Source organism: Scleropages formosus, chromosome 3 (genome assembly GCF_900964775.1).
Source record: "Scleropages formosus chromosome 3, fSclFor1.1, whole genome shotgun sequence".
Lineage (NCBI taxonomy): Eukaryota > Metazoa > Chordata > Actinopteri > Osteoglossiformes > Osteoglossidae > Scleropages > Scleropages formosus.
In genome coordinates this window covers 30,540,091-30,564,892 of record NC_041808.1, presented here as the reverse complement: position 1 = coordinate 30,564,892, position 24,802 = coordinate 30,540,091, and the positions used below count along the sequence as shown (strand labels likewise).

General features: G+C 41.8%; 1 protein-coding gene across 6 annotated transcripts; it reads right to left on the bottom strand.

The window, feature by feature from the left end:
• Positions 1-807: 807 nt before the first annotated feature.
• On the bottom strand, positions 808-21,815 carry sgsm3 (small G protein signaling modulator 3). 6 transcript variants are annotated; one of them, XM_018738334.2, is made up of 23 exons: positions 21,799-21,815; positions 21,500-21,669; positions 21,346-21,390; positions 13,045-13,134; positions 12,839-12,924; positions 11,998-12,061; positions 11,035-11,246; positions 10,731-10,838; positions 10,504-10,647; positions 9,958-10,153; positions 9,586-9,731; positions 8,859-9,092; positions 8,526-8,708; positions 7,681-7,836; positions 7,370-7,424; positions 7,172-7,221; positions 5,815-5,967; positions 5,451-5,521; positions 4,802-4,850; positions 4,504-4,589; positions 4,250-4,372; positions 3,979-4,039; positions 808-2,820 (listed from the first exon to the last, which is right to left on the bottom strand). In XM_018738334.2, the coding sequence occupies exons 4-23, from the start codon at positions 13,049-13,051 to the stop codon at positions 2,737-2,739; spliced, it is 2,268 nt and encodes a 755-aa protein (XP_018593850.1). In that variant the 5' UTR covers positions 13,052-13,134; positions 21,346-21,390; positions 21,500-21,669; positions 21,799-21,815; the 3' UTR covers positions 808-2,736. The 6 variants fall into 6 exon arrangements, with proteins under 6 accessions (XP_018593850.1, XP_029106321.1, XP_029106320.1 ...); XM_029250488.1 differs by having other exon boundaries at positions 21,500-21,807; XM_029250487.1 differs by lacking the exons at positions 21,346-21,390; positions 21,500-21,669; positions 21,799-21,815 and adding an exon at positions 20,974-21,236.
• Between the last annotated feature and the right edge of the window lie 2,987 nt (positions 21,816-24,802).

The following is a 24,802-nucleotide window of genomic DNA, read 5'->3' as shown; positions in this document are numbered from 1 at the left end:
AAAACTCATCTTTAAGATGAGATCCTATACAGCCAGCTAGCTCAAGTTCGATGCTGGAGAGCCAAAGGATCAGGTAGCTTCAGGTGCACATTTTTACCAATTATGATTTTTACTGAAGTGGTTTCAAATCCAGCACAGATGGATGGGTCACATCAAGGCAGTAATGCAGAGAACTGTAAAATTTTACTCTCTAGAACCAGTCTTGATGAGATTTCCCCCTGCAGTCTGAGTCAATGTCACTCCGTAGTCATGGATCAAGGATCTGGTTTAAGGCTGTTGTCTTGGTGAAAGGAGTGACTGGAATGTCTGTTTCAGATTTACCTTCATTTTGAGAGAATGATGCTGTGTTTTCCTTTCAACCGTTACAGGCCTGTGCTAATGAAAATATCATCCCACTAGATGACACAATGCTCCTGCTGGACTGAACTCCTTGCATTTATCCAACTTCCAGACAGTGCTACCAGAATCATGCATAGACATAACGGATATTTTAACAGAACATGTCTTCATAAGCCAATTTACTACTTAAAAATTGTCTCATAGATTAGACTTGGAAGCTAAGAGCTGCATGACCAATACAGACAATTCCTGGAAAATGTATATCAATAACGGAGACAAGGCCTAAGCAACCAGCCAGTATAAGAGTAAAGCAATTTGTTTTTTGAAAGACTTTGTTTCTTGCAGGGAGGTATTTCCCTCTTTCAAATAATCCATTATTGAAAACAAAAAGCTGTTGGAAGTTAAACCTGCATGACAAATTTTATAAAACAACAATAAAAAAATGATACCATTAACACTGTACTGCCTTTCAAGTAGATTTATCACATATTTTTCTGTTTTCCCATAAATCAATCAATAAAACAGAATTCTTAGTTTTTTTCTTAGCAGAACTACTTACATTAGTAATCCAACACTGTACTGAGTCATTCTATTTTAATTAAATCTTGTTTGTTAGAAAAGAACAGAGTGATTGCTTGGGTCTCAGATTAGATCAGACTAACTTGATCTTCAACTACTCTTTACGGAATGCACAAAATACTTCTGTGGTACTATAAAGGAGCCTGTATACTTTACCAAGTACTAAGATAACAAGGCAAATGAGCTCTTGGCAGAAAATAGGATATTTACATACCTTAGGAAAAAAAAAAAAATTGAAAAGTGAGAATGGAGACAGGTTGTTTATGCATATGTAGATATTTATATATAGAATTTTTTTTTTTTCCTCTTTTTGTACACATAAGTGGATATGACTGAAGACTGTGGGAACAACTGGTCACTGGTCTGGCAGGTAAAATTCCTCATGGACTCAGGAGTTTCATCTATCAGTTATGCACAGGTGGCAGGAGAAGGAACACTTGAGACAGCTTCATCCATTACCCAGAGGAACAGTAAAGCGGACAGTGGAGATATCCCCCGTCCTGAAAGGCCTTCACGTTCTCTGAACAAACAAAGCTTGTTCAGTCTCAAAATGAACACTCATACTACAATGCATGAAGAGTTACACAATTAAACTAAATCAATCAATATTTAAAACTAGCACTCCCCCACAATGAACTTGAGACTGTTTCCCTCTGTGCAATGGCTGGCTGCTCCAAGTGCAACAGACAGGTTGGACTTGTTGGTTTGTTTGTTTAAATATTCTCTTCTCTTGCCAGGAATCAGAACAGACACACTAAGACCCAACAGTTCCTAAGCAGACCTAGGCATCTCTTTTGACAGCTAAGGACAATAGAGTTAGCTGGCTTTTCAATATTACATTCAAAAGACAGGACATCTAGGTTTTTTGGCCTTTTGTCCTCAAAGGAGTAAATGACAAAGCTAGAATGAAATCGGCCTCTCTGGTCAGTTGGCTATGGTGAACCAGCAAGGAAGTGGAGAATAGGGAGGGGGATAAGAAGGAGGGGGAATTCGACCTAAACTGCATTCTAGTAATAATACTAATGGTGGCCTGCTGGTCTTTACAGATTTAACAAGACTGACTGATACAAGAATATTTTTTCATCAGTTACCAATAAAATGACACCCATATCACTTATTTTTTTTCAATGTTTTGCAAACCCAAAAGCTGTACTAGTTTATAAGAATAAAGCTACAAATATTATGGTCCTGTTCAGAATCCTTCTTGGTACATTAGAGTCATTGTGAGGCAGGAACTAAGTGGGGGAATGGGTCCATTGGAGATCTTCAATTTCTTTAAAGAATGTGGAAGAAAAGATTTCATCTACTGAAGTGCAAAGACAGTTATTTGAGAAACAATACATCAAGTGTTTGTTTTCTCAGGGATCACTGCCATGTGTCAAAACTAACACAGCCTCTTGAAATTTTCGCCAACGGATAATGAAGACAGTAGATACGGAGTGGGGGGGGGGGGACCCAAAGAGCTGAGAAAAGTGGCCATACTAACATGTTGGCTACCTGTCAAAAAAAACTGATGAGACTTCATAACAAATCATCTGAATTGGCTGAATGTCACAGACAAGGTTCAAATTCACAGGAAATGCTTTCTGCTGATGCACACATACATGACGGCATTTCAAGGCCAGGAAAGCAATGCCTGAGTATAGCTTCACAATGTCTTCTTTGTACATAAGAACAGTGTATGTGCACGCATGTGTGCTTGACTACACTGGGATACTGGTCAATGTTTTACGGATGCAGTGACAGATCTTTGTGGTTCAGCTGGCGGTTTTAAGTACAGATGTATGTATGTGTGTATTCGTGACAGCACTGAATTATCTAGCCATCAATGTCCCAGCTGAAGAGATGATGTTTGACCAACATGTCCTGAACTCCCTCCTTCAGTGGTCTCTGCTCCTTCTCCTAGAAAGAGAGAAAGATAAAGGAGTGTTACGGTACAGAACATTTACTAGGCATTACAGAGCTGCAGGATCCTTTTGTCCTGCCCCAACATTGCAGGAAGTTATCTTTTTCCCCTTTTCATGGGATGGGTAGGAAAAGCAAAGTCAATGAATGGCTGACCAGCTGACAAACCACTCCATGATGTCCAGGATGACTAGAAACAAGGAAGACCAGGCCATGTTTGTAATCCTGTTTAGGTACCAAAAGAGTCTGACTAAGGGTTTTTAACCCTATTAAGATGAGTTAACTGGTCAGCTGATTTTTCTCTATAGCATCCAGCTCTGTGATCACTTGTACAAGTGATCCTGCTCCAAAGTAAAAGAAAAGCACCCAAACAAAGAGCTGAATTCAAACACACCCACATTCATTTCTTTGTTTTTATGTTAATCTTGTTCCTGTGTGCAGTATAAATACTATGCAAATACAGGGGTGCAACTAGCTGGCAGTCTGTGGGATGCAGCCTCAGAGAACTGTAATAAATGTCATTGTTCCCTTGGTGTCTACTTACTACGGCAAGGTCTCTGGGTGCAGTCACTATAGACGCTATACTGCCTTTAGAAAATCTTCCAGACTCCCAATAACGCAATGCAAAAGAAGCAGTGGTTAACACAGCTTCTTTCTCTTAAAAAGGATGTAACATTTGAAAGGACAGGCCACTGAATGCTTTAAAAGCCCATTGTTTGCATGAGTTAACTGAGGAGTGACTCATGTGCATTGAGAGGAAGTCTGACCGGTTTCCACAAAATCTGTCACTGGAAATTTGTTGGGAAAGCTGCAGTGTAAACAGACAAAGCAAAAGAGCCAACATCCCACTGGCTTACTACTACTACCACCACGACCATCACCACTACCACTGTTATGGCTGATGTTGGTAGGCAGCAGAGGCCAAATAATTGCCAGTTACCTAGAGATCCCAACTAAAGAGGTGATGTTTGACCAACATGTCCACCACTCCTGATTTTAGGATGGGAGAATTCTGGAGGAAGGGTAAACAGACAAACAGTATGAATGTGGATGTTTGTTTATAAGTAAATAGGGGTTTTCCAACAAAGAACATTTTTAAACAGGAATTCAGGAAGTTTTTTTATTTTTTTTTTCCTGCCTCCATAAACTACTCACCTCTTTCTTTGTGGGGAGCTCACAGTCCTGAGAGAGACTGAAGGCAAATTTAGAGAGAACCCTAAAAGAACAAGCATGAGCACATGTAAATAAACACACAATTAATTTCACAACAGGACTATGCTGAAAGGCCTTAAATCCAAGGTTAAAACTGGTTTAGAATAAAACTGATTTTCAACAGATCTTGTGCATAAACACTAAACACTGTTGCCAGGTAACCACACAAAAACAGCGGTAGCATGTGTGTCTGACAGTGTAAGGCCTCACTCACCTCAGTTCACATTTGATTTGGACCCAACCTGGGCTGCGCAGGAAGGACCATGGCTGGTACCACTTCTCTACAGCTGGCAGGCTGGAGCACAACACCTCCAGCCACAGGTGGAGTACCTGCTCACTTATGCCAAAGGCAAGAAGGGGAGTTCAGTACTGTCTCTGCACCTTTTGTGTCATGCTGTGTACAGTTAATTGCATGTACACTGCATTTATTTAAGGTCTGAGCTACAAGAAGAGGAGTACCAAACTCACTTCAAGCCCACGCAGACGAGCGAGCGGAATTTGACGTCCATCTGGGCATGTGCGGAGTCATGGCTCATATTAACGGACTGCACTGCCTGTGGTGGGTGGGGTGGAGCACACACAGACAATAGGGCCTTAAGTTTCAAAAGTTTAAAAACTTTCACTGATTGAAGAAATGGTCTCTACAGTTACTTAAAAAGTAAACAAGAGTTCTCTGCTCTGCGAAGAAATGATTGTGAAGGACCATTAATTTTGCACCAGGGAACAGAGTACATTCAAGCCCTCTAGAGCATTGGTGAACACATACTCTATAAAGTAGCTCCTCTGGAGTTAACACCTTCCCATCTTCGTCCAACCTGAAAGAAGAACAATCAGCTATGTATTTACCTCTTAACTGGTCTGCAGGCAACCACATGCATGAAAGAACAAAAATCTTAAACTAAATGAAGCTCAAAGCTACCTGGCATATTTTTTTTTAAACTTTAGACACCATCACACTAGAATCTGTGGTTGTATGGAATGTATGCTTGTAATCACACTATAATAATCAAGAGATGTGGACCCCCAGAGGTTTATTTTTCCTACCTTCTCTGTGGTTGGGAGTTTTTGTTTTCCTCTCCTCAGCTGGCAACTGGATTCTTACTGTCTACTACCATTATCACAGCTTTTATTCCTGCTTTTATTGTCATCTTTGCTCAAAATTCATAGACTGAAAAAAAATCTCCTCCACAAGCTGACTGGCTAGCAATAAAGTAACATGGAGTATTCTGAAAACCTCCCCATTTCATATGTTTCTGTGCTTGGTAGTTGTGCATCTGGAAGGAATGTATGGCAGTTTCACCTGATTAAAGTGATCAAGTCATCCTTTCCCAGAACTAAACAAATTAAAACAAGTGAATCCTCCAGGAACACATTTACAGTCTCTGGCTGGGAGGAACTCAGGCCTACAGACTTACCTGTAGGTCTTACAGAGTACCAGCCTTGAGTAAACAGAGTTAAAGTCACGTTCCACCTCCCGACTGGCTGCCTGCAAACAAGCATAAAAAAATTACCTTTATGTCAACATCTCCATCTCAAAATTTGGTACTGCAGTCAAATTTCTTTTTCTACACTAATAACTTGGCTGTCACTAAGTGTGTCATGTCAACTTTCATACTTAAATAAAACTAACATCAACAAAAGTACCAATAGTCCATGTTGATAACTACTGCACACTCAACATTCAGTCTTTCAAAACAGAAATATAAATTTAGGGCAACAACTCTGTTCATACTGTTTCTTGGTTTCATTCACCTGTGGACAATGAACTTTAAATCATACCTCCTCGATGAAGAGCCAGGGGTGGCAGGGACCTCCTAGGATGGAGGGCTTCTTCAGGCCATGCTGAAAGATGGCCTTAAGAGCCGGACACAGCGTCCCCCTTACCAAGTCTGTAACAGCTTCTGTCACAGAGTCGTCTCCAGCCAAGGAATACTGACAACACAGACATTCATCATGAATTTGTTCAGCCAAATGTACATGCAAAAGAGACTACAAAAGACTATCATTTACACCTATTTATCAATTCAGTCCCCAAAATGCTACCTGCAGATAAACTTGTCATGCTATGGTGACAGTATAACAAATACGGAGTATTAAGTACTTAATATTGAGTAACATAACACATACAGGTGATCCCCGATTTACGATGGTTCAACTTGCGGTTTTGTTCACTTTACGATGGTGAGCTGGCAATAGACATTCAGTAGAAACTGTATTTTTTTCTGGGCAAGCGATATGCAGAGCGATACTTTCCCGCGATGCTGGGCAGCGGCAGCGACCCACATCTCCCAGTCTGTCACACAGAGATGTGTATTAAATGTATTTTTGACTTACGATATTTTCTACTTATGATGGGTTTCGGGGAACGTAACCCCACCGTAAATCGGGGACCACCTGTGCTTGCTTCTTCCACTAATGTGCAGCTATTCTGAAATAAGCAATGTTTCTAAGAAAATTATTAGTTGATACAATCAACACAAACTAGTCCACTGGAATGTATGCTATTTATTTCAAGTGCACAGAATTAATTTCCTAATTCTATTACAACTGGAACTTATTCCACTTCAGTGACAGAGAATCCTGTGTTCCCTTTGGATAGGGAGCCAGGTTCCTGTATGAATGAATCCGCTTACAAAGGACATGCCAATTAAGGACAGCCTAGCTGGAAGGAGAAATAAAATCTGACACTTTTTTCCTCAAATTTCCAGCATGACTCATCAAGCTATACAATCACCAGTACAGTCTAACACAAAGAAAAGGCTTAATCTAGCTGGCATGGAATTTCCAGGAAATATTTCCATGTACAAGGCTCAGGCCTTTATTTCATGGATGCTGAAACCCTTCCAAATCTGCACACATTTAATTTTACACTCCAGCCTGTAGCAGGACCCAAATATAATAACCAGCTTCTTCAATAACAACCTTCTTAACCATCTGCTTATGTCTCCATTCCTATGCCCTATCCAATAAGACATCACCCATACATTCCCCCAAAGAAGAAGAATGCATTTAAATAAGTTTGGGAATACAGCTGACTTACTAATGTACACTTAATCGGTGCCCTTTCCACTGATTCACTTGTGGAAGATGCAAGCATATTTTCAGAAAACTACAATACTATACTATGATGACATACCTCTTTGCTCCTCTCATCAAGAATTTCAACAAACTTTGCTGGAAACCAACCTGAGGAGTGATAGATTAAACATTGGGTTAAATTTTCTTCACACCAGTATTGATTGCTGGTATATCAAGAAAAGTAGTTGCAAAAAAGTAAATTTTTCTGTGAATGTAGGGTATTTTTACAAAAGCTGCATCAGATCATTGCTTTTACCTCGAAGACCATTCAGCTCACCCACCCAACAGTGTTCATCTTTTTGTGAAATGATCTGAGAAAGTGAGAACAAAAGGTCAGAATTGGTTCACTGATTCCATGTTCAGGCTGCACAAGTAACTGACAATTGCTGTCGACATCGTAAAGAGAAATTCAATTATGGTGACGAGTCAGGCGGGACGTTTAGAAGCCACAGAACACAACTAAACAGCAGCACACATATAATCAGAGATAAATGCCAAAGACTGTTGATCTGTGTTCATCACAGTGGTTACAGGTTGAAATCCATGTGCTACTCTGTCAGAGCTTACAGTGATGATATCATTCTTGCGGAAGCCCAACTCATCATCATCATGGCGCTCAAAGTCCAGCAGGGCCTTAGCCCGTCGCCGGCGGTTACGTGACACCACCACGAAATTCTCATGGTCACGCTGGTGACTCTCCATGGAGTAGTCTGGAGTCAGATCCTGAGAGACACATACAAATGTACACCTTAGGGAAAAATTGCAGAAAGCCTGTACTCATCTCATTATGATTAGTTTAGCACAAGGAACCTGTTGCATCAGCCAAATGACAATGTACATCATAAACCGTTGAATTTTAGCCATCTCATTTTAATCTCATAGCCTGGAGGGGGGGAAAAAAAGGGTCATATGAAGGACAACATCCAAATCAGCACTGATGTCTATGTTGCAGTCAATGAGCCAGACTCTATGTGAGAATCAATGTGAGTAGGAATGAGCAATCCTAGACAGAGCAGTATCATATCTATATATCATACTATATAATAATAACATACACAAATATATAAATATATTTGTGTATCTTATTTAAAAAAAAATTGGTAGGAGGTTATCAGGATTCATCTATCCTGCGTTTTATGCACCTATTCGAACGATGAACATCGGTGCATCAAGTGGAAGATAAACTAGGTTTACTTAAGAATCAGATGTCTGCAGCCATGTCTCTTTTTCTTAATGTAATGCACAAATTGCATTTTTGCTGAGGTGTACATCGCTTTGGACAAAAGCATATGCTAAATGAATAAATGTCAATGTAAATATCTCGAGTACAAACTGTGTCCATCGACAGATTTGACAGCTTGCTGCTAGTAGACATCCAATCCAAGGATTCCCTGCCTGGAAAAGTAACTCACAGTGCTGCAGTTACGTGGGTCAAGAGAGTGGAAGTGCTCCGCTGTACGAGCGATGGCCTCCCTTAGAGCTGCTACCAGCTCCGTCTGCTTGATGTTTTTGGCCTTGAGCAACTCAGCTTCATCCTCCCCAAAGAGCAGAGAGCTGAGGGTGGACTTCCTGCGCTGGCTCTGTCTGCGCACCACCTGCATATAGATGAATCCAGCACTCAGAACAGACCCCAATCACAAAGATACGATATACATACAAAGACATGTCCTAATGCACCACCATATTTGCAGACTACCTGAATCTGAATAGTTTTGAAGGGAACTGAGTGGGGAGAAGCTCTTTACCTTGTTGATATTGTTGGTGAGAACATGTGAGCTGTTGGAGTTGAGCTGGGCCTGTTCGGCCAGGATGTAAGCCAGGTGCTTGTGGCGCTGTGCTTCCAGGTTTTCCTGGGTTAGTGTTCCTGCCAGGCGCACTGCCTCGCCCAGTACCAACACCCCATCCTCGAGCTGGCTTGGCAGGTCTGACAGTGTGTTAAAGATAGAAGCTGAGTTCTCTGAAGACACCAACTCTTCTTCCTGGAGCAGCAGAAGAAGGGGAGAGCTTAAATACTGACTTGGTTGGTGACACATTGACAGATGCTCTAAGAAAGAACACTCTCTTGAATTCCTAGGTTAACAAAATAACAATGTCCACTTCAAAAACACAACCAATACAGAAATGTAAAATTCCACACATTTCCAGACCAACGAGCAAGGTATCAGTCATAGAGCAGTAAAATGGATTGTTTGGTGATAAAATTCCCCAGACAATGAAGTGAACTTTCTAGAGAGAAGAAAAACAATTACAGCGAAAGGTAATTGAAAATAACTGACTCACACTGAAAACCTATGTTATGCCACAATCTTAAATTGTACACTGGGACTTGTTTTTAAAACAGCAAGGGAAGCACAGAAACAAACTATCTGTAAATCTATGAAACCAACAGTCAACAAAAAGAGAGGTGCCAACAAAAGACAGGCAGACAAGCAATCAAATCTCAGGGACTGGGACAGTTTGCCCTGTACCCACCTTGATCTTGAGCATGCCCAGCGTGACCTGGAAGAGAACTACAGAACCGTCATAGAAGAGCAGGTCCCAGATACGCAGAAGGACCCGGATATCCACCACGCTGGCAAAGGCAGTGAGGAACCAGTGGAGTGTGATCAGAGATAGCTCTGGAGGGACAACACCGTGGGGTTAACACTAATGACTCAGTAAGTTCTCCTCCATCAAAGCCTGTACTTTTCAGGGTCACTCCACACCCACTTATGATTAGCATAGTCCTCTCTGAGGTAAAAGTCAAACTACACTATATCCTCCAGAAGTTTGCCTCTTTGTCCTTTTTTTCCAGCCCTCAAGCTGCCTCCCTTATGCCCAGGCTCCAGACTTGACGGCTCTTACCAATGTCGTGCTCCTGCAGCAGCCGATCCAGGCGAGGAAGGTATTGGACAATGAGCTGACGCAGGACTCGTTGGTCAGTTTGTACACCCAGCAGGGTAGAAGAAAAGTATGAAGGGGGGAGCAGGTCCTCAATCAGGGCACACATCATCCATAGAACATCCTCTTCCTCCAGAAACAACAGCAGGCATGACACCACCTGGAACACATAGAATATTACTTCTGTTGTGGGATGGACCCTTGCTTACTCTGAGCTGTGTGCCTCTTTGGAGAAAAGTATCTGCCAAATTCAAACATGTAATGCTGGACGTTAAACAGATCGTCAAAAACATAATATCAAAATTCTTTGAGTTTTTCCATAGGTGTTAAGAAAAAGCAATGGCATTTGTAGCAGTGTTATACATATAGGCAAACTCGCTTTTTTAGTGATTATAGCATGTCTGCCTCATCCCTCCCATACTTCAGGAATACCACCACCTTCCCATGCCATAGGATGCTGACAATGACTGAGCAAACTGTGCTGCTGATGTTGCTGACGCTGCTGCTCACCATGCCGGTGCCCTGGCAGTAGCCTATGTCCGGGTAGAGCCAGGCCAGCCCCCGCAATACACGCCTCAGCCGGGGCACTCCTACACTCAGCAGGCTGCAGAAGCAGGCGTTGGATGGCATGGTGCGCAGCAAGTCCTTCTCTATCTGACAGAGACACAAGAAAAAGGGCTTGAGAACCCTTCTTAGTGCCGTTCGGCTCCATTGGCAATGCTGGAATTTCTTAGTACCTGCTTAGCAGCAGTGGTATCGTCATTGGAGCTGTTCTTGATAATCTCCTTGTAGGAAATTTCTGAAGTCCTCTTTTTCTGAAGTGCTCCTGAAAGACGCATCCACAGCTGCACACAGACACGAGCAGGGAACAGAGAACAGAAAGGGTGAGACAGAGAAAGGGATATGTTTTAGAACATGGTTTAATAATTTAGGTCAAATTTTAGTTCCAAGGAACAGGTATATGGATTTGTGCAAGGCTGCCAGTAGATCCACACTACTATCCATATGCAGCATATTTCACCCTTGTAAGGGGGTGCCCACCTGAGGCCTCATGCTGTGGGGGATGCCCCCCAGTACCAGAGCCCTCAGTCGGTCAGAGCGAGCCAGGCACGGAGCGATTAGGTCCCAGGTCAGATCGCCCACTGTGTGGTTGTGAGTGAACTCAAGGTGGGCCTGCCACCGGAGCCTCTGCTGGGGATCCTCGTGCTGGGGACTCCCTTCGCTCTTGAGGGCATCACGTAGCTCCAAACCATCTACAGGAAAGAGAGCAGGGGGTTGGGTCCTTAAACCAGAAGAATAGGCACCAAAGGATACACATAGATCGTGAAGGAACTCATACCACAAGCACAATACTTCATTGCCTCAATGAGGGTATAACAATAAGAGGTGCCTCAATGGCTCAAAGAAGACATTGAGGACTTGAAGCATGAAGAAAACAGGGAAGCATAAAGAATTTCCTCAGGTGTCATCATCAGTAACCTACACCTTTGATGAATTCTATACAAAAATCACAATGGATTTTCTACCCTCTCAATTTTAGCCAATAGCCTTCTCAAAAATCACAAGTGTGCCAAATGTATTTTAAACGTGTGCTTTGCACTTCATTCAAATGCAGTAAAACACAGAATGAAACTTCTGATTACAATTTGTGATGGTGGAGATGGTGAAATCTTGAGATAATAATGAAAAAAGAAGTGGTAAGCCATTTGCTTAGCTTGACGTATATGTAAACAAATTCTGTTGTTCTGTCGTATTCAGCTTCTGTATTAACCAAACAACATTCTGTTTGAACACAACTCACAACTTTACTTTGCTGTTTAACTATTTGGTGGAGTAACTGTGTTAACTTAACCCCATTCAAGTTTGTCTTATATGGTCACTATAGTGATTTCCTTTCATCAGATTACTCAGATAAGTCTGAGTAATTTACCTGAGTGACTGAATACCTCTAATAGAAACAAACAAAAAAAAAAAAGTTAAGAAAGCATGTCTGTGCCTTCCCACCTTCACTGTCAATCCTGAAGCCAAATTCATCATACTGGAACTCTGGCTCATCTGTGGAATCCTTCTGTAAGAAAGGTGAAGAGCTCAAAATGAGATACCCGAAACAGAGAACTTGCAGTGACAAGAGCAGTAATTACTGTATTCAATGAGTTTTTCAAAAACATGAATCCAACATTATGAATATAATGTATTTGATTGCCTGAACAAAAGCTAATGTAGTGAAGAGCTGCCTCTTTACAGGTCAGCAAAATGTACTTAGAGTGTGCAGTTTTGACATTTGCAGGAGCATAGAACAAAACAGGACTCTTGTAGACAATTATGAGCTCAATGCAAGAAGCTTTTAGAACAAACAAAACCCCATACATTATGGCAACCAGAGCTACAGAAAGAAAGAGAGTACATTTACATTTATTCACTTAGCTGACAGTTTTCTCCACAGCAACATACAATGTTAAGGTTTCAGTTATTACAGTTACAAGCTTACAATTATTTACCCACAGCTGGGTAATTTTTACTGGAGCAATTTAGGGTAGGTGCCTTGCTCAAGGGTACTGCAGCCAGAGGTGGGGATCGAACCTGCAACCTTGGATCTGAAAGCAGCGGCTCTAACCCCTACCCCTACGCTACTGGCTGTCCCTAGTATTATGAAAAAAAAGCAGAAAGACAAGCTTGAAAGAATAATGATAACTGTCATAGCCTAAGGGACAAGAAACCACTATGAGATGCAACCAGGGAAGAATGGAAGGAAAAAAGCAAGCAGAATCCTCAACATAAACAAGGAGGCGTTTTGTTGAGTACAAATCCACTCTGTACTCCGAATCTCTAAGAACTGGAGACCTACCTGGTAGTATCTGGCTAGGATATCCTGTGGCCACATGCTGGGAGTTAGGGCTGAGAATGGCCCACCTGGAGTGGGAGTATAGCTACCTGCAATGTGAAAGCAGAAAAAAGTGAAATAACTTGAAGGAGCTGCCAGACAAGAGGCATAAGCATTAACAAGTAATTCGCTCTGACACGATTAGCATTGAAAGCAGCACCAGCACTTACCTGACATGCTGACAGTGAGCAGCTGAGGCTAAACTGCTGGACTATATGTAGAGGTCCAGGAGGTTGAAGATCAGAGGGCAAATATAGATTCTGGAACAGACAGAGGGATAAAAGAAAACCTTGTGCAACCACAATGATCCTCTCTTTGTTGTTTGTTAGGGTGCTTGTGGCTTGGGTCTTGCTTGCCGATTAAGAAACATCACTCTGAGAAGCATATGCAAAGCAGACATCTGGGTCATTGAAAAAGAAACCAGTGGTATCAAAGGAGAGTTAGACAGTACAGGTACTGCCACGGGTTTGAAGCATCAGACTTATCTATTTCCAAAGCAATACCTAGGCACCCCCCCGCCCCATCAGATACAGGTCTAAACTAATCTTCTTAAAGACACAGAGTTATAACCAGAGGTCCAGTTCTTAAGTCTTCGTAAGTCAATACGGAGAAAAATGTGCTCAACAGTAAAAAGAGTAGTTTTTTTTTTTTTTTTTTAAAAACTATCAATGTAAATAAAATCTGTGTTTTATCACACACACACACACACACACACACACACACACACACACACACATTTTCAGAACCGCTTGTCCCATACGGGGTCACGGGGAACCGGAGCCTACCCGGCAACACAGGGCGCGTAAGGCCGGAGGGGGAGGGGACACACCCAGGACGGGACGCCAGTCCGTCGCAAGGCACAGTGTTTTATCATTGTAACTTTAAAAGTTACCTTAATTCCTCCAGTGAGATACAAGAGAGATGCTAATGCAGTGTAAATAAAATGCGAACAAAGAATCAGAAAAAATAAATGTGTTGATTTGTTCATGAACATACAGACAGGTAAACACAGTATAAGTGCAACAATGGAGTATCATTAGAAACATGACCTGGGAATGTGATAAGATACAGGCTCACTGGACTGGGGTACATAAAACTATGCAAAAAACCTTAAATAAAAAAATTATTTCTCGCCAACTGTTCTCTTGTTAAATCACAACCCAAACTCCTTTCTTGATGATGTAATGGTACGTAGACTAACTAGCCTTACACATTTGGCAAAGAAATGTATTTTAATGCTGTGGTCTACATCTAACGTTCCCTGTGTAAAAATGTGAATGACTGAAGTGTTTAAATTTCCAACACTGGAAGATGGACATTTGATTCGCATAACAACTCCAATTACTTCGGGACACCCTTCTGGAAATTAGTGCTGCCTGATCATACCTGTGATATACTGTAAAATTTTGACTCAGATTCTCGCTCTATGTACCGGGACATATTTGTTTCCCAGTGTACTGTCTACCTGTATTCTGTTGTGACCCATATATCCAATAAAAATATACCTGAAAAAGAATTTTCCTATACCATAAATACTTAATATGACACATAGCATCATCTGGAAGTCACATACTTATCACTTGCAATTTCATTAGGTGGAAGAAACAATAAGAAATAAGTGGAACTACTCGAGGTTATAGTTTCAAAAAAAGAAAAAAAGAAAAAGAAAAAAGACAGAACACTTGAAATCACATATTTTTGTTTGTGTGTACCGGATACCAGTCCTTCCAAGAAAATCTAATATGGGGATCAATATCACAAACACGAGTCAATAGAGAAGTAGTGGATGCAAAATGCGGAAAAAAACAGCTACATTTGTCGCTGCATGTATAGAATAACATGAACTAAGTTTTAATTAAGATAGTGCTTCACAATACAGACTTTTCAAGTCCCAAAACTGATATTTAAAAGATCAACGGAAACAAACATATTTTCACATTTTAAATAACAAACCTGGAAAGTTTGGAAAGATGTTAAACTTTAACCAAATTCACTGAATGCATTCAAAGAGTTAAACAGTATACAAAGTAAACAGAGGCAGCATTTCTTGGTAACTGGTGAGCCAATCCTTATTTTTTTCCAATTTGGAGGGAAAAAAAATGTGTAAAACCATAAGTATCAGTAAAAGAAAACCTTTGAATGGAATTTCCTTCACTAAGGGTGCATAAAAAAAAATAAAAAGTGTACTTTTAAGAGGATTTCTGCTGGATTTCAGTTCCTGTTTAAACCCCAAGAGAGGAAGAGCTGTTGAAGGAGATGAAGAAAACTACAAGCAGTGCCGGTCGGACTTCGGACAGAAGCTGAAATGCATACTCTGGTACCCCGGCCCATTTCATGTTGTACAGCATGAGTTGGCACAGACTGAGAAATGAGTTGAAAGCACAAGTGAAGAACAGAAACAGCAGCAGTGCTAAAGACATCCACACAATGCACTCACTAGTGGCTATTTTTAGCACAACTCATCCTCACAGCATCTCCCTAAGGAACCCTCCCTGCTACAAGAATAGCCACAAATTACTGAATATCACCCTCTAAGGGTATCATTAGTGAAGGCACTTACAGAGAGGAGGAGCTGTGCCAACAAAACACTGAAGGGGCCTTCAGTGTGTTGAGAAATGTTCATTGTGAACTATGGAAGAATGGTGCCTTCATTAAGTTTGTTTTTAACCAATTTCCTGTTGCTATGGTAGCAAAAACATGCAACGAGAAGATGGGGCTCATGCTGTGCAACATACTGAAGTGTTTCAAAACTTGTCTTGCAATCAAGCAATCAGCACAGTCTTCCTGTGTCTAGACAAGATTTTCATTCCTCGACCTACATGTGCCAAGGAAATGTTTGAGGGAAACACAAAGGAAGTTTAACGATGCAGAATGGGAGCTTGGCAAGACCACTGCTTGTTTTGCATTATGACAATATGCAATCATGGATGGACCAGCTACAACACAATTAAGCATGTCTGAAATTTTATCTGAGCTTTTTTTTTTTTTTTTTTTTGAAAAGTATATCCTTTTTCCATTTTTTTTTTTTTTTTTTTTAAGATGAATGCATTAGTCTGATTTCCTGCATTAGAACCTTTCTTATTACTGTGAGGAAGTGTTAAAGAACATCTACGCAGATGAGCTGGATTTAAATAAAGGAGCTCCTCAAGGCTGTGTGCTTTCACCATTTTCTACTTGAACAAATAAAACATTTGTTCAAATACTCTGATGACGTGGTCTTCGTACATCTTCTTAGGGAAGACGATTCAGCACACAAGTGTGCATGTTTTCAGCAGGTCACCTCATAAAATTGGCATAAATATAGCAAACTGGAAATTATTGTGACCAACACAAGTTTCTGTTACCAAAGGTGGCACCTCTAACCACTATGCCCCCTGCTGCCCCAAGCAAGCAAAAGCAAATAGCAACGTGAGAGGCTTTAATGATACGTCTCGCAAGTTCTATGTTCTGTTGACAACAATCCACTTTTTCGTGGATGTACAACACTATAACGCAATTGCTCCCCTTGTCTAACTAAATATATGTTAGTTTTTGTTTACTGAACATATTATTGCAATGTTAAATTGTTCTATCACGTCACACTTGAGCTATTGTAAAATTGGGAGAACCACTATACAAATTTCCACGACAGACAAACAAAGGTAAACAAACCCAGTGTGGCCTGCAATTTATTTTTTTAAATAAATGGCACAGTAACGGCATGGTCAACACAAGGTGACTGGTCATTGTTTACTTTCTGTGCACCACACCCTCCACGATAAGAGCTCTAAAGATCCTGCAGGGCACTCTAGACCAGGGTGCGGCAGAAGTGGGGGGGTGGGAAAAAGGCGGCCTTCGCTTTTCCCTTTTCCATCGTCACATTCTGTCATCCTGGCATACGGGAAGGAAATGATGCAGTAAACAAAGCCCTTAGGATGGTTGTCTCAGACTATGTCCTTAATATCAGCTTGGTTTTAAACAGGAGACATGGCCTCATGTTCAACAGCTCCTGTAAAAATACTGATCATACTTATCACTACCCCTGGTTCTTGTATGCCAGAGCAACATGAACTCTTACAGAGGAAACAAAAAGCAAGGAAAAAACTGGGATCTATAATAACAGCACAACTACTTGATCAGAAGCTATTTTTTCCCTAAATGACATGTAGCAGTCTTGAACATGTCAGTTCTGTGTTTGAGTAGCAATCACTTCCAAGTTGCCTCTCTTACTCAATTTCCAAAATATGACTCAGTTATTACACTTAACCTCCAAAAATGTAGTCCTGTTGATCTTCATCCCAGTGGAAATCAAACTCTCTCTTACAATTTCTCCCTTTAGCAAAATTACACAATAAACTGTCACAACAATATTGCATTTTTAAATCTGCACGAAAGATGAAACCCTAGCTGGCATATAAGCAATCATTTTGGCAGCACTCAACAGTTGACATGTGTGAAAGGCACAGCTTCAAGAGTGAAAATGAGTAAACTTCCCATCCAGGAGAAAGCAATAAAGAACTTACGGATCTTACGACACTATACATATGAGGAACCAAACAATACAAACACGCCATCTCCTTGTATCGTTTGAGTTGTAAATTTTCAAACATACAACCTTCTGTTCTAAACTTCCAGGTTCCTTACTTTTAGAATGAGTTTCCTTTCCCATAATAACATTTGCAACCAGCTGTTAGTTGGCAGTAAGGGACACCAAAACAGAGCAAGAGTATGGTACAACCTTAATTCAACTCTATTCCACAGTGTTTACACCTTCTGTCTTATGTTTTAGTGTTAATAACAAGATGGCATGTATGTATTTATGGGATAAAACAGGAAGCATTAAAGAGGAATTAGCTTATTTTCAGTCATTTTAAATTTTCAAGTTTTATTTTTAATGTAGCTCATCATTAAGAAAAATACTGAAATAAATCAAAGTACTTTTTATTTATTACCGCTATTCCCAAAATTGTGCAAATCCCGAAATGCAAATAAACTGAGGGATGTGTATATTAAGACTTTACTGATTGTAAATTATAAAGACAGCTGAAAGCAGCCAGAAACTGAAGAACATTGTAATGTGTGGCCTTCCTGCTACTGCCATCAAACCTCTGCAGCCGTTACAAAATGCTGCAGCACAGGTTGTGTTTGATTTGCCAGAGCGTTCCCATGTATCTCCTCTACTAATTTCTCTGCACTGGCTTCCTATAGCTGCCCGAATCAAATTCAAGACCCTGGTTATTGTCTACGAATGCATCAACAGAACGGCTCCCAGATATTTACAGAACTTGATCAGCCAGACCCTCTTGCCGGTCTACTTCTGCTCACTTGGTGGTAAAGCACGGAGGTTCTCGGTTCTGGTTCCGTTGTGGTGGAATGACCTTCCCCTCTCACTCAGAACTGCTGAAACTCTCTAAATTCAAGAAGGGTCTGAAAACTCTCCTTTTCCGGACCCAATTCGCCCAGGATCTCTCCAGCTCACGTATGGTGTAAATGTTCATGCACCGTATCTTCATAAGCCTCTATACAGCCACTACTTCAGCATTGTACGTGATTGTGTATCTTAAATTATTTTAAAAAATTGGTAGGAGGTTATTAAAATTCATCTATTCCGCATTTTATGCACCTACTCGAATGATGAACATCGGTGCCTCAAGTGGAAGGTAACAAACAAGGTTTACTTAAGATTCTCATGTCTGCAACCATGTCTTTCTCTTAATGTAATACACAAACTGTATTTTTGCTGAAACACACATTGTTTTGGACAAACGCATCTGCTAGATGAATAAATGTAAAATGTAATGACTCTGTCTGCAACCGCGACTGAAAAAAAAACTGCTACAGTCTGTCTTCTTACCTTTTATCATTTTAAATGATTTATTTTTAATGTAGTTTTAAGTTAAAAATAGGACATAATAAGACCCTGTTCAGGGTGGACCCTGCCCCCCCTTAAGTTTCTGGAAAAGGATGTGGACCATGGCTACCCTGCACAGGCAAAGCAGTTATTGATGAAGAATGGATGATGAGGTTTGGAGTTAGATACAGAAACCTGGTATTAACACTGTTGAGAGGCCAATGACACGTGTAAGGATGGTAAACAACCGTAAAAAATTATTAATAACAGGAGGCCTAGCTTGAATATCTTTTATATCTTCTGTAAACCAGCTGAATGATGATGATGATGATATCAGAGCAGAATAATTTCTCATTATGCCTCACATCTATGATTTCTGGTAGGACTGTAAGGCAAGGTTCCACTAATCATATTCTGGCATTTCAATGAGGGTGCAGGATTTGGAGCACACCATGAAGTAGCACACGTAGCAACCTTTGTACTGGAAAAGAAGTCAAATTATTTCAATCGGATTACAAATGAATTTCCTCAATCGTTTTATTGTTGTGCTAAGACCTGCACATGCACCGGTGTGTGAGGACAGGATTGTGAGTACTTTCCTCCAGCAGCAAAAGAAACCAGAAGCAACAGTGGACATTCTAACAACTACACCGGTGGTAACAGAATGCCAGAAAAGTACAAAGTAAAATAGCAGAAAAATGTACCTAAAAAAATTAAGTGTACAGTGTTTTTAAAAAAAAAAAAAAAAAAAAAAAAAAAAAAAAAAAGTCCAGCAACAAAAAACACATCATAGCATGGAGTTTAAAATATGTTCAGGCTATGCGAAAAGAAGCAAAAAGTAGCTAAATGAGGACAAAAAAAGTACAATTACAGACCACATCGCCCATTTATTAAAAAGAATTTTAGTATAGCTACATTATACGCTATATAATAATGATAAATATTTTAACTGACAGCTTAATCTATGAACCAGATACATTGTCATACAGTCTATTTCATAACACTTATAATTCCCAGCCCTCCTGTTGATGATCTGCTGATTTACATACATTTACATTTATTTATCAAGAAGACACTTTTCTCCAAGCAACTTCCAATGAACTCTATGTAATGTTATCAGCCCACACACCTTATTCACCATGGTGACTTACACTGCTAGATACACTACTTACACTGGATCAATCATCCATTCATCAGTGGAACACACTCCCTCTGTCACTCACACACTATGGGGGACCTAAACAGCATGTCTTTGGACTGTGGGAGGAAACCAGAGCACATGCAAACTCCACACAGACTGAGCGGGGGATCGAACCCACGTCCTCTAGCACCACCCAGGCGCTACGAGACAGCAACGCTACACTCTGTGCCATCATGCCATCCTATTTATGTGTATACTTTGCTGTAACGGTATATCCATGGTGGCATCAAGACATGAAGATGAATAAGAATTAGATGGCAATGAATGACACACTCTACTGTACTTTTACTCTACTGTACAAAGCAACATCTATCTGCTTCCCTCTATAACCAGTGACACTGTGTGACAGACACACATCACAGCTCATGTACGATATGGGCTAGAACCTGTTCTGGAAGACCAGCTCCTGGGCCAGACACACACACACACACACACACACACACAGAACCACTCCTGCACTGCAGGCAGAACACAGTACAATGCTTCAGTTTAGATGTCATGTACATGAACTGCTCTTTTCAGATTATCATCATCAATTATTATTATCATCATCAATTATAATAATAATAATAATAATAATAATAATAATAATAATAATAATAATAAGAATAATAATAAAAAGACAGCGAGCCCAAAGGAGTTGACTCACTGATCACGTCTTTCTTTGTTCAACAGATTATGCCACGTTGAGTTGACCTGCTGCTCTGTGGCAGCGCACAGGCGGACACATACCACAGTAAAATACGGTACTTGGCATTTATTACTCGTACGAGAGACACCGTGGCGTGGCGTGTGTGCTCGTGCGGGTTCGACGCCGGTTAGTTGACTTCACGCTTTCTCTCCTGCTGGCCAGCCGCTATGTGAACAGCTAAAAACAAAACAAAAGGGCGGCTGTTTACACGGGTAGGGAGGCAAATAAGAAATGTAAATGTAGAAGCGGAAAAGGGAATTAAACATAAATTAACCCCCAGGAGTCTCAAGCTGTGCGCTTCTATTCTAACGGAGCCAGCGCTTCCTTCCTTCCTTCCTTCGCGCCTGACGGAAACCGACTGTAATTTAGGACCTTACCTCAAGACTGCCCGCTCTTCCCACACCGACTAACATCCATTCGCGTGAACACAGGCCGCATCTTGACGAAAAACAAATGAAATAAACTCGCTTAAAGAAAGACGGCCGACATTACCGCTGTCTTATTTGTTTTGCGTCATACACCTGCTGCCGAGCTACGACGTCATGTTGTATTCCTGCGCCGCTTGTGCCGTTTTCTCAATGGAACTCGTTCGCTGACTTTCCCCCGACAGCAAAAGTAGTCCCAGCTCCCGGAACTGCGATCCCGTTCGCTGTCTACTCCAGAAAGAAGGATTGTATCACTCCGCAGTGACACGCCGACAGATGTACTGTAAGTGATGTGGTTAGCAGTACGGTGACAGTGGTACTTACACGTTATTGTGAAGTAGTACGGTACTTCAAAACAGCAAGTCGTGTCTGCAAAACATATGTCGCGCTCGTAAAAATCATGGCATCTACACCACATGAAGCGTGTCCCATCCCGAACAGTGGTAAAGTGCAAAATAAGAATCATGCATCTCCTCACAAGTTGCATTGCTAGAACTTTCCGTCAGGGAAATGCAGCCCCTCTCGCCGCCCCCGGGGTCATTCGTTCCGTGAAGTGAAGCCGCTGAGCGAGTTCCCGTCGCGAGGGGGATCGAATTAACTTCTCCTACGGAGAAAAATGGATTCGTTCGCGGACGCAAAACGCGTCGCCTAAAATGAATTGCAAAACCAAATAAATTTTTATGCGCATGATTTTGTGATATTTGTAACAAAGTATTATTTCTGGCTTGTCTTTTAATGTTCATCCACCCATCCGTCCGTCCGCCCGTTATCACTGACCGCTCGTGCAGTGCCAGTGTGCGCGGTCGCGGTGCTCGCGACTCTCTCACTCGCGGTACACTGGTCGGACGGAGACATTTTGTACATCCGGCTTACGGATGTTTAGGATATGAACAAATATTGCTCCCGGGAACACCGTGTGTGCGTCATTCTGCAAAGCACCAACACGGTGCTCTTACAAGCGCGCGACGCTGGACCATCTGGCGCGATCGCGCGTGGCTGCTGCGGCACGAGACTGGGAGCGAGGAAGAGGGACGCCGCTCGTAATCCCGCGAACAGCATGACAGGCACACGCGCACGCACGCACCGTGAGCGGGTCCGTCGTGTCAACACAGTTCCATGTTCGTAAAGTATCGTTCATTGAGCCTGTGAGAACTCAAAGAAACCCTTTCAAAAATCATTAAATAAATCATTAGCTTAAGTAAGTTGTTTTGGAGAAATGTATCAGCTAAATTGTCTATTATTCTTATTATGTAATCATCATGAATGAATGTGCTGTTTCACATGTGATACTCATCAGTGTCTATAACAGCAGTCTTGTACAGAGATAATAACAAAATGATACATTTCTGAAATAAGAAAGGAATTTTTGCCAAACTGGGCCAAAGGCAAAGAGAGAAAACAGTACATTCTTTTTATAACAACTTTTAAATGCAGTCTCCACCGGTATCTTGAACCCAAGTCATAAGTGGAAATTGTTCCCTAAGGCAAATGTCAGGATGCCAAGCCTGACAAGCTTGGAGCTCAGCATCTTGTGACCCCCCCCCCCCCATTACAGCAGCACAGCACTGCATCCAGAAGCTGAAGGTATCAGCGGTGTAAACTGGAATGAAAGCAGGAGGCACTGCTGAACACACCATCAACTCTACAGCTAAGGTCACTCAAGATACTGTATCCCCTGGATCACCACTAAGAGAACTGTTTCACCCCAGAACAGCTGGCACTTAGACAAAAATTAGCACACACACACATTTCATGTCTATCTATCTACACATATAATATATAGCAGCAGTAGCATATGTACTATATATACATATTCAAGTTGTTTTTATTGTCAACTTGAACTTGAATATGTATACACACACACATTTTCAGAACCGCTTGTCCCATACAGGGTCACGGGGAACCGGAGCCTAACCCGGCAACTCAGGGCGTAAGGCTGGAGGGGGAGGGGACACACCCAGGACGGGACGCCAGTCCGTCGCAAGGCACCCTAAGCGGGACTTGAACCCCAGACCCACCGAAGAGCAGCACTGTGGTCCAATCCACTGCGCCACCGCACCCCCCTGTATATGTATACGTATACGTATACGTATATAGGGACACCGATCAGTCACAATATTAAAACCACTGAGAGGTGAATAACATTGATTATCTCGTTACAATGGCACCTGTCAAGGGGTGGGATATTTTAGGCAGCAAGTGAACAGTCAGTTCTTGAATTTTATGTGCCGGAAGCAGGAAAAATGGGCAAGTGTAAGGATCTGAGTGACTTTGACGTGGGCCAAATTGTGATGGCTAGACGACTGGATCAGAGCATCTTCAAAACGGTAGGTCTTGTGGGGTGTTCCTAGTATGCAGTGATTAGAACCTACCAAAAGTGGCCCAAGGAAGGACAACCGGTGAACCGGCGACAGGGTCATGGGCGCACAAGGCTCACTGATGCCCGTGGGGAGCGAAGGCTAGCCCGTCTGGCCTGATCCCACAGAAGAGCTACACACACTAATTGACTGAAAACCTTAATGCTGGCCATGATAGAAAGGTGTTAGAACACATAGCGCTTTGCAGCTTGCTGTGTAGCCACAGACCGGTCAGAGTGCCCATGCTGACCCCTGTCCACTGCCGAAAGCGCCTACAATGAGCACGTGAGCATCAGAACTGGACCATGGAGCAATGGAAGAAGATGACCTGGTCTGATGAATCACATTTTCTTTTAGATCATGTGGACGGCCGGGAGTGTGTGCATCGTTTACCTGGGGAAGAGATGGCAGCAGGATGCACTATGGGAAGAAGGAAAGCCGGCGGAGGCAGTGTGATGCTCTGGGCAATGTTCTGCTGGGAAACCACTCCTTGATGGCGACGGTATTCCCTGATAGCAGTGGCCTCTTTCAGCAGGATAATGCACCCTTCCACGCTGCAAAATTAACAATCAGCATCTGTGAGATGTGCTGGAAAAACAAGTTCGATCCATGGAGGCTCCACCTCACAACTTACAGGACTTAAAGAATCTGCTGCTGACGTCTTGGTGCCAGATACCACAGGACACCTTCATAGGTCTTGTGGAGTCCAGGCCTCGACGAGTCAGAGCTGTTTTAGTGGTATGAGGGGGACCTACACAATATTAGGCAGGTGGTTTTAATGTTTTGGCTAATCTGTGTATATTCATATTTATACAGTATAAATATTTATAGCAGCACTCGCGCTGCTGTCTCACAACGCCTGGGTGGTTGGAGGTTGGAGAGTCTGTGTGGAGTTTGCATGTTCTCACTGTGTCTGCGTGGGTTTCCTCCAGGTGCTCTGGTTTCCTCCCACAGTCCAAAGACATGCTGTTCATGTTCACCCATAGTATGTGTGACAGAGAGAGTGTTCCACTGATGTAAGGTGTGTGGGCTGATAACACTACATAGAGTTCACTGGAAGTTCTTCTGGAGGAAAGCGTTTGCTAAATAAATAAATGTAAATGTAATAGGGGGCGCGGCAGGCTTGACCGAGTACTGCTCTCTGGGGTTCGAGTCCTGTGATGGACAGACGTCCCATCCCCCTCCAGCCTTGCACCCTGTATTGCTGGGTTAGGCTCCGGTTTGCTGCGACTCCCGCGGTTTCAGACAGTGTGTGTGTGTAAATGTAATACTTTTATGCTGCTTTCTATGCATTTATTATAGTCATATGATAAATAACTATGCTCTCAGTTATATCTTTTGTGTCTTTCAGATCATTTTTAATCTTATTGCATTGAGTGCTTGTTTACAGTTTAATACTTTCTTTTTTTTCCCAAGGAAAATAA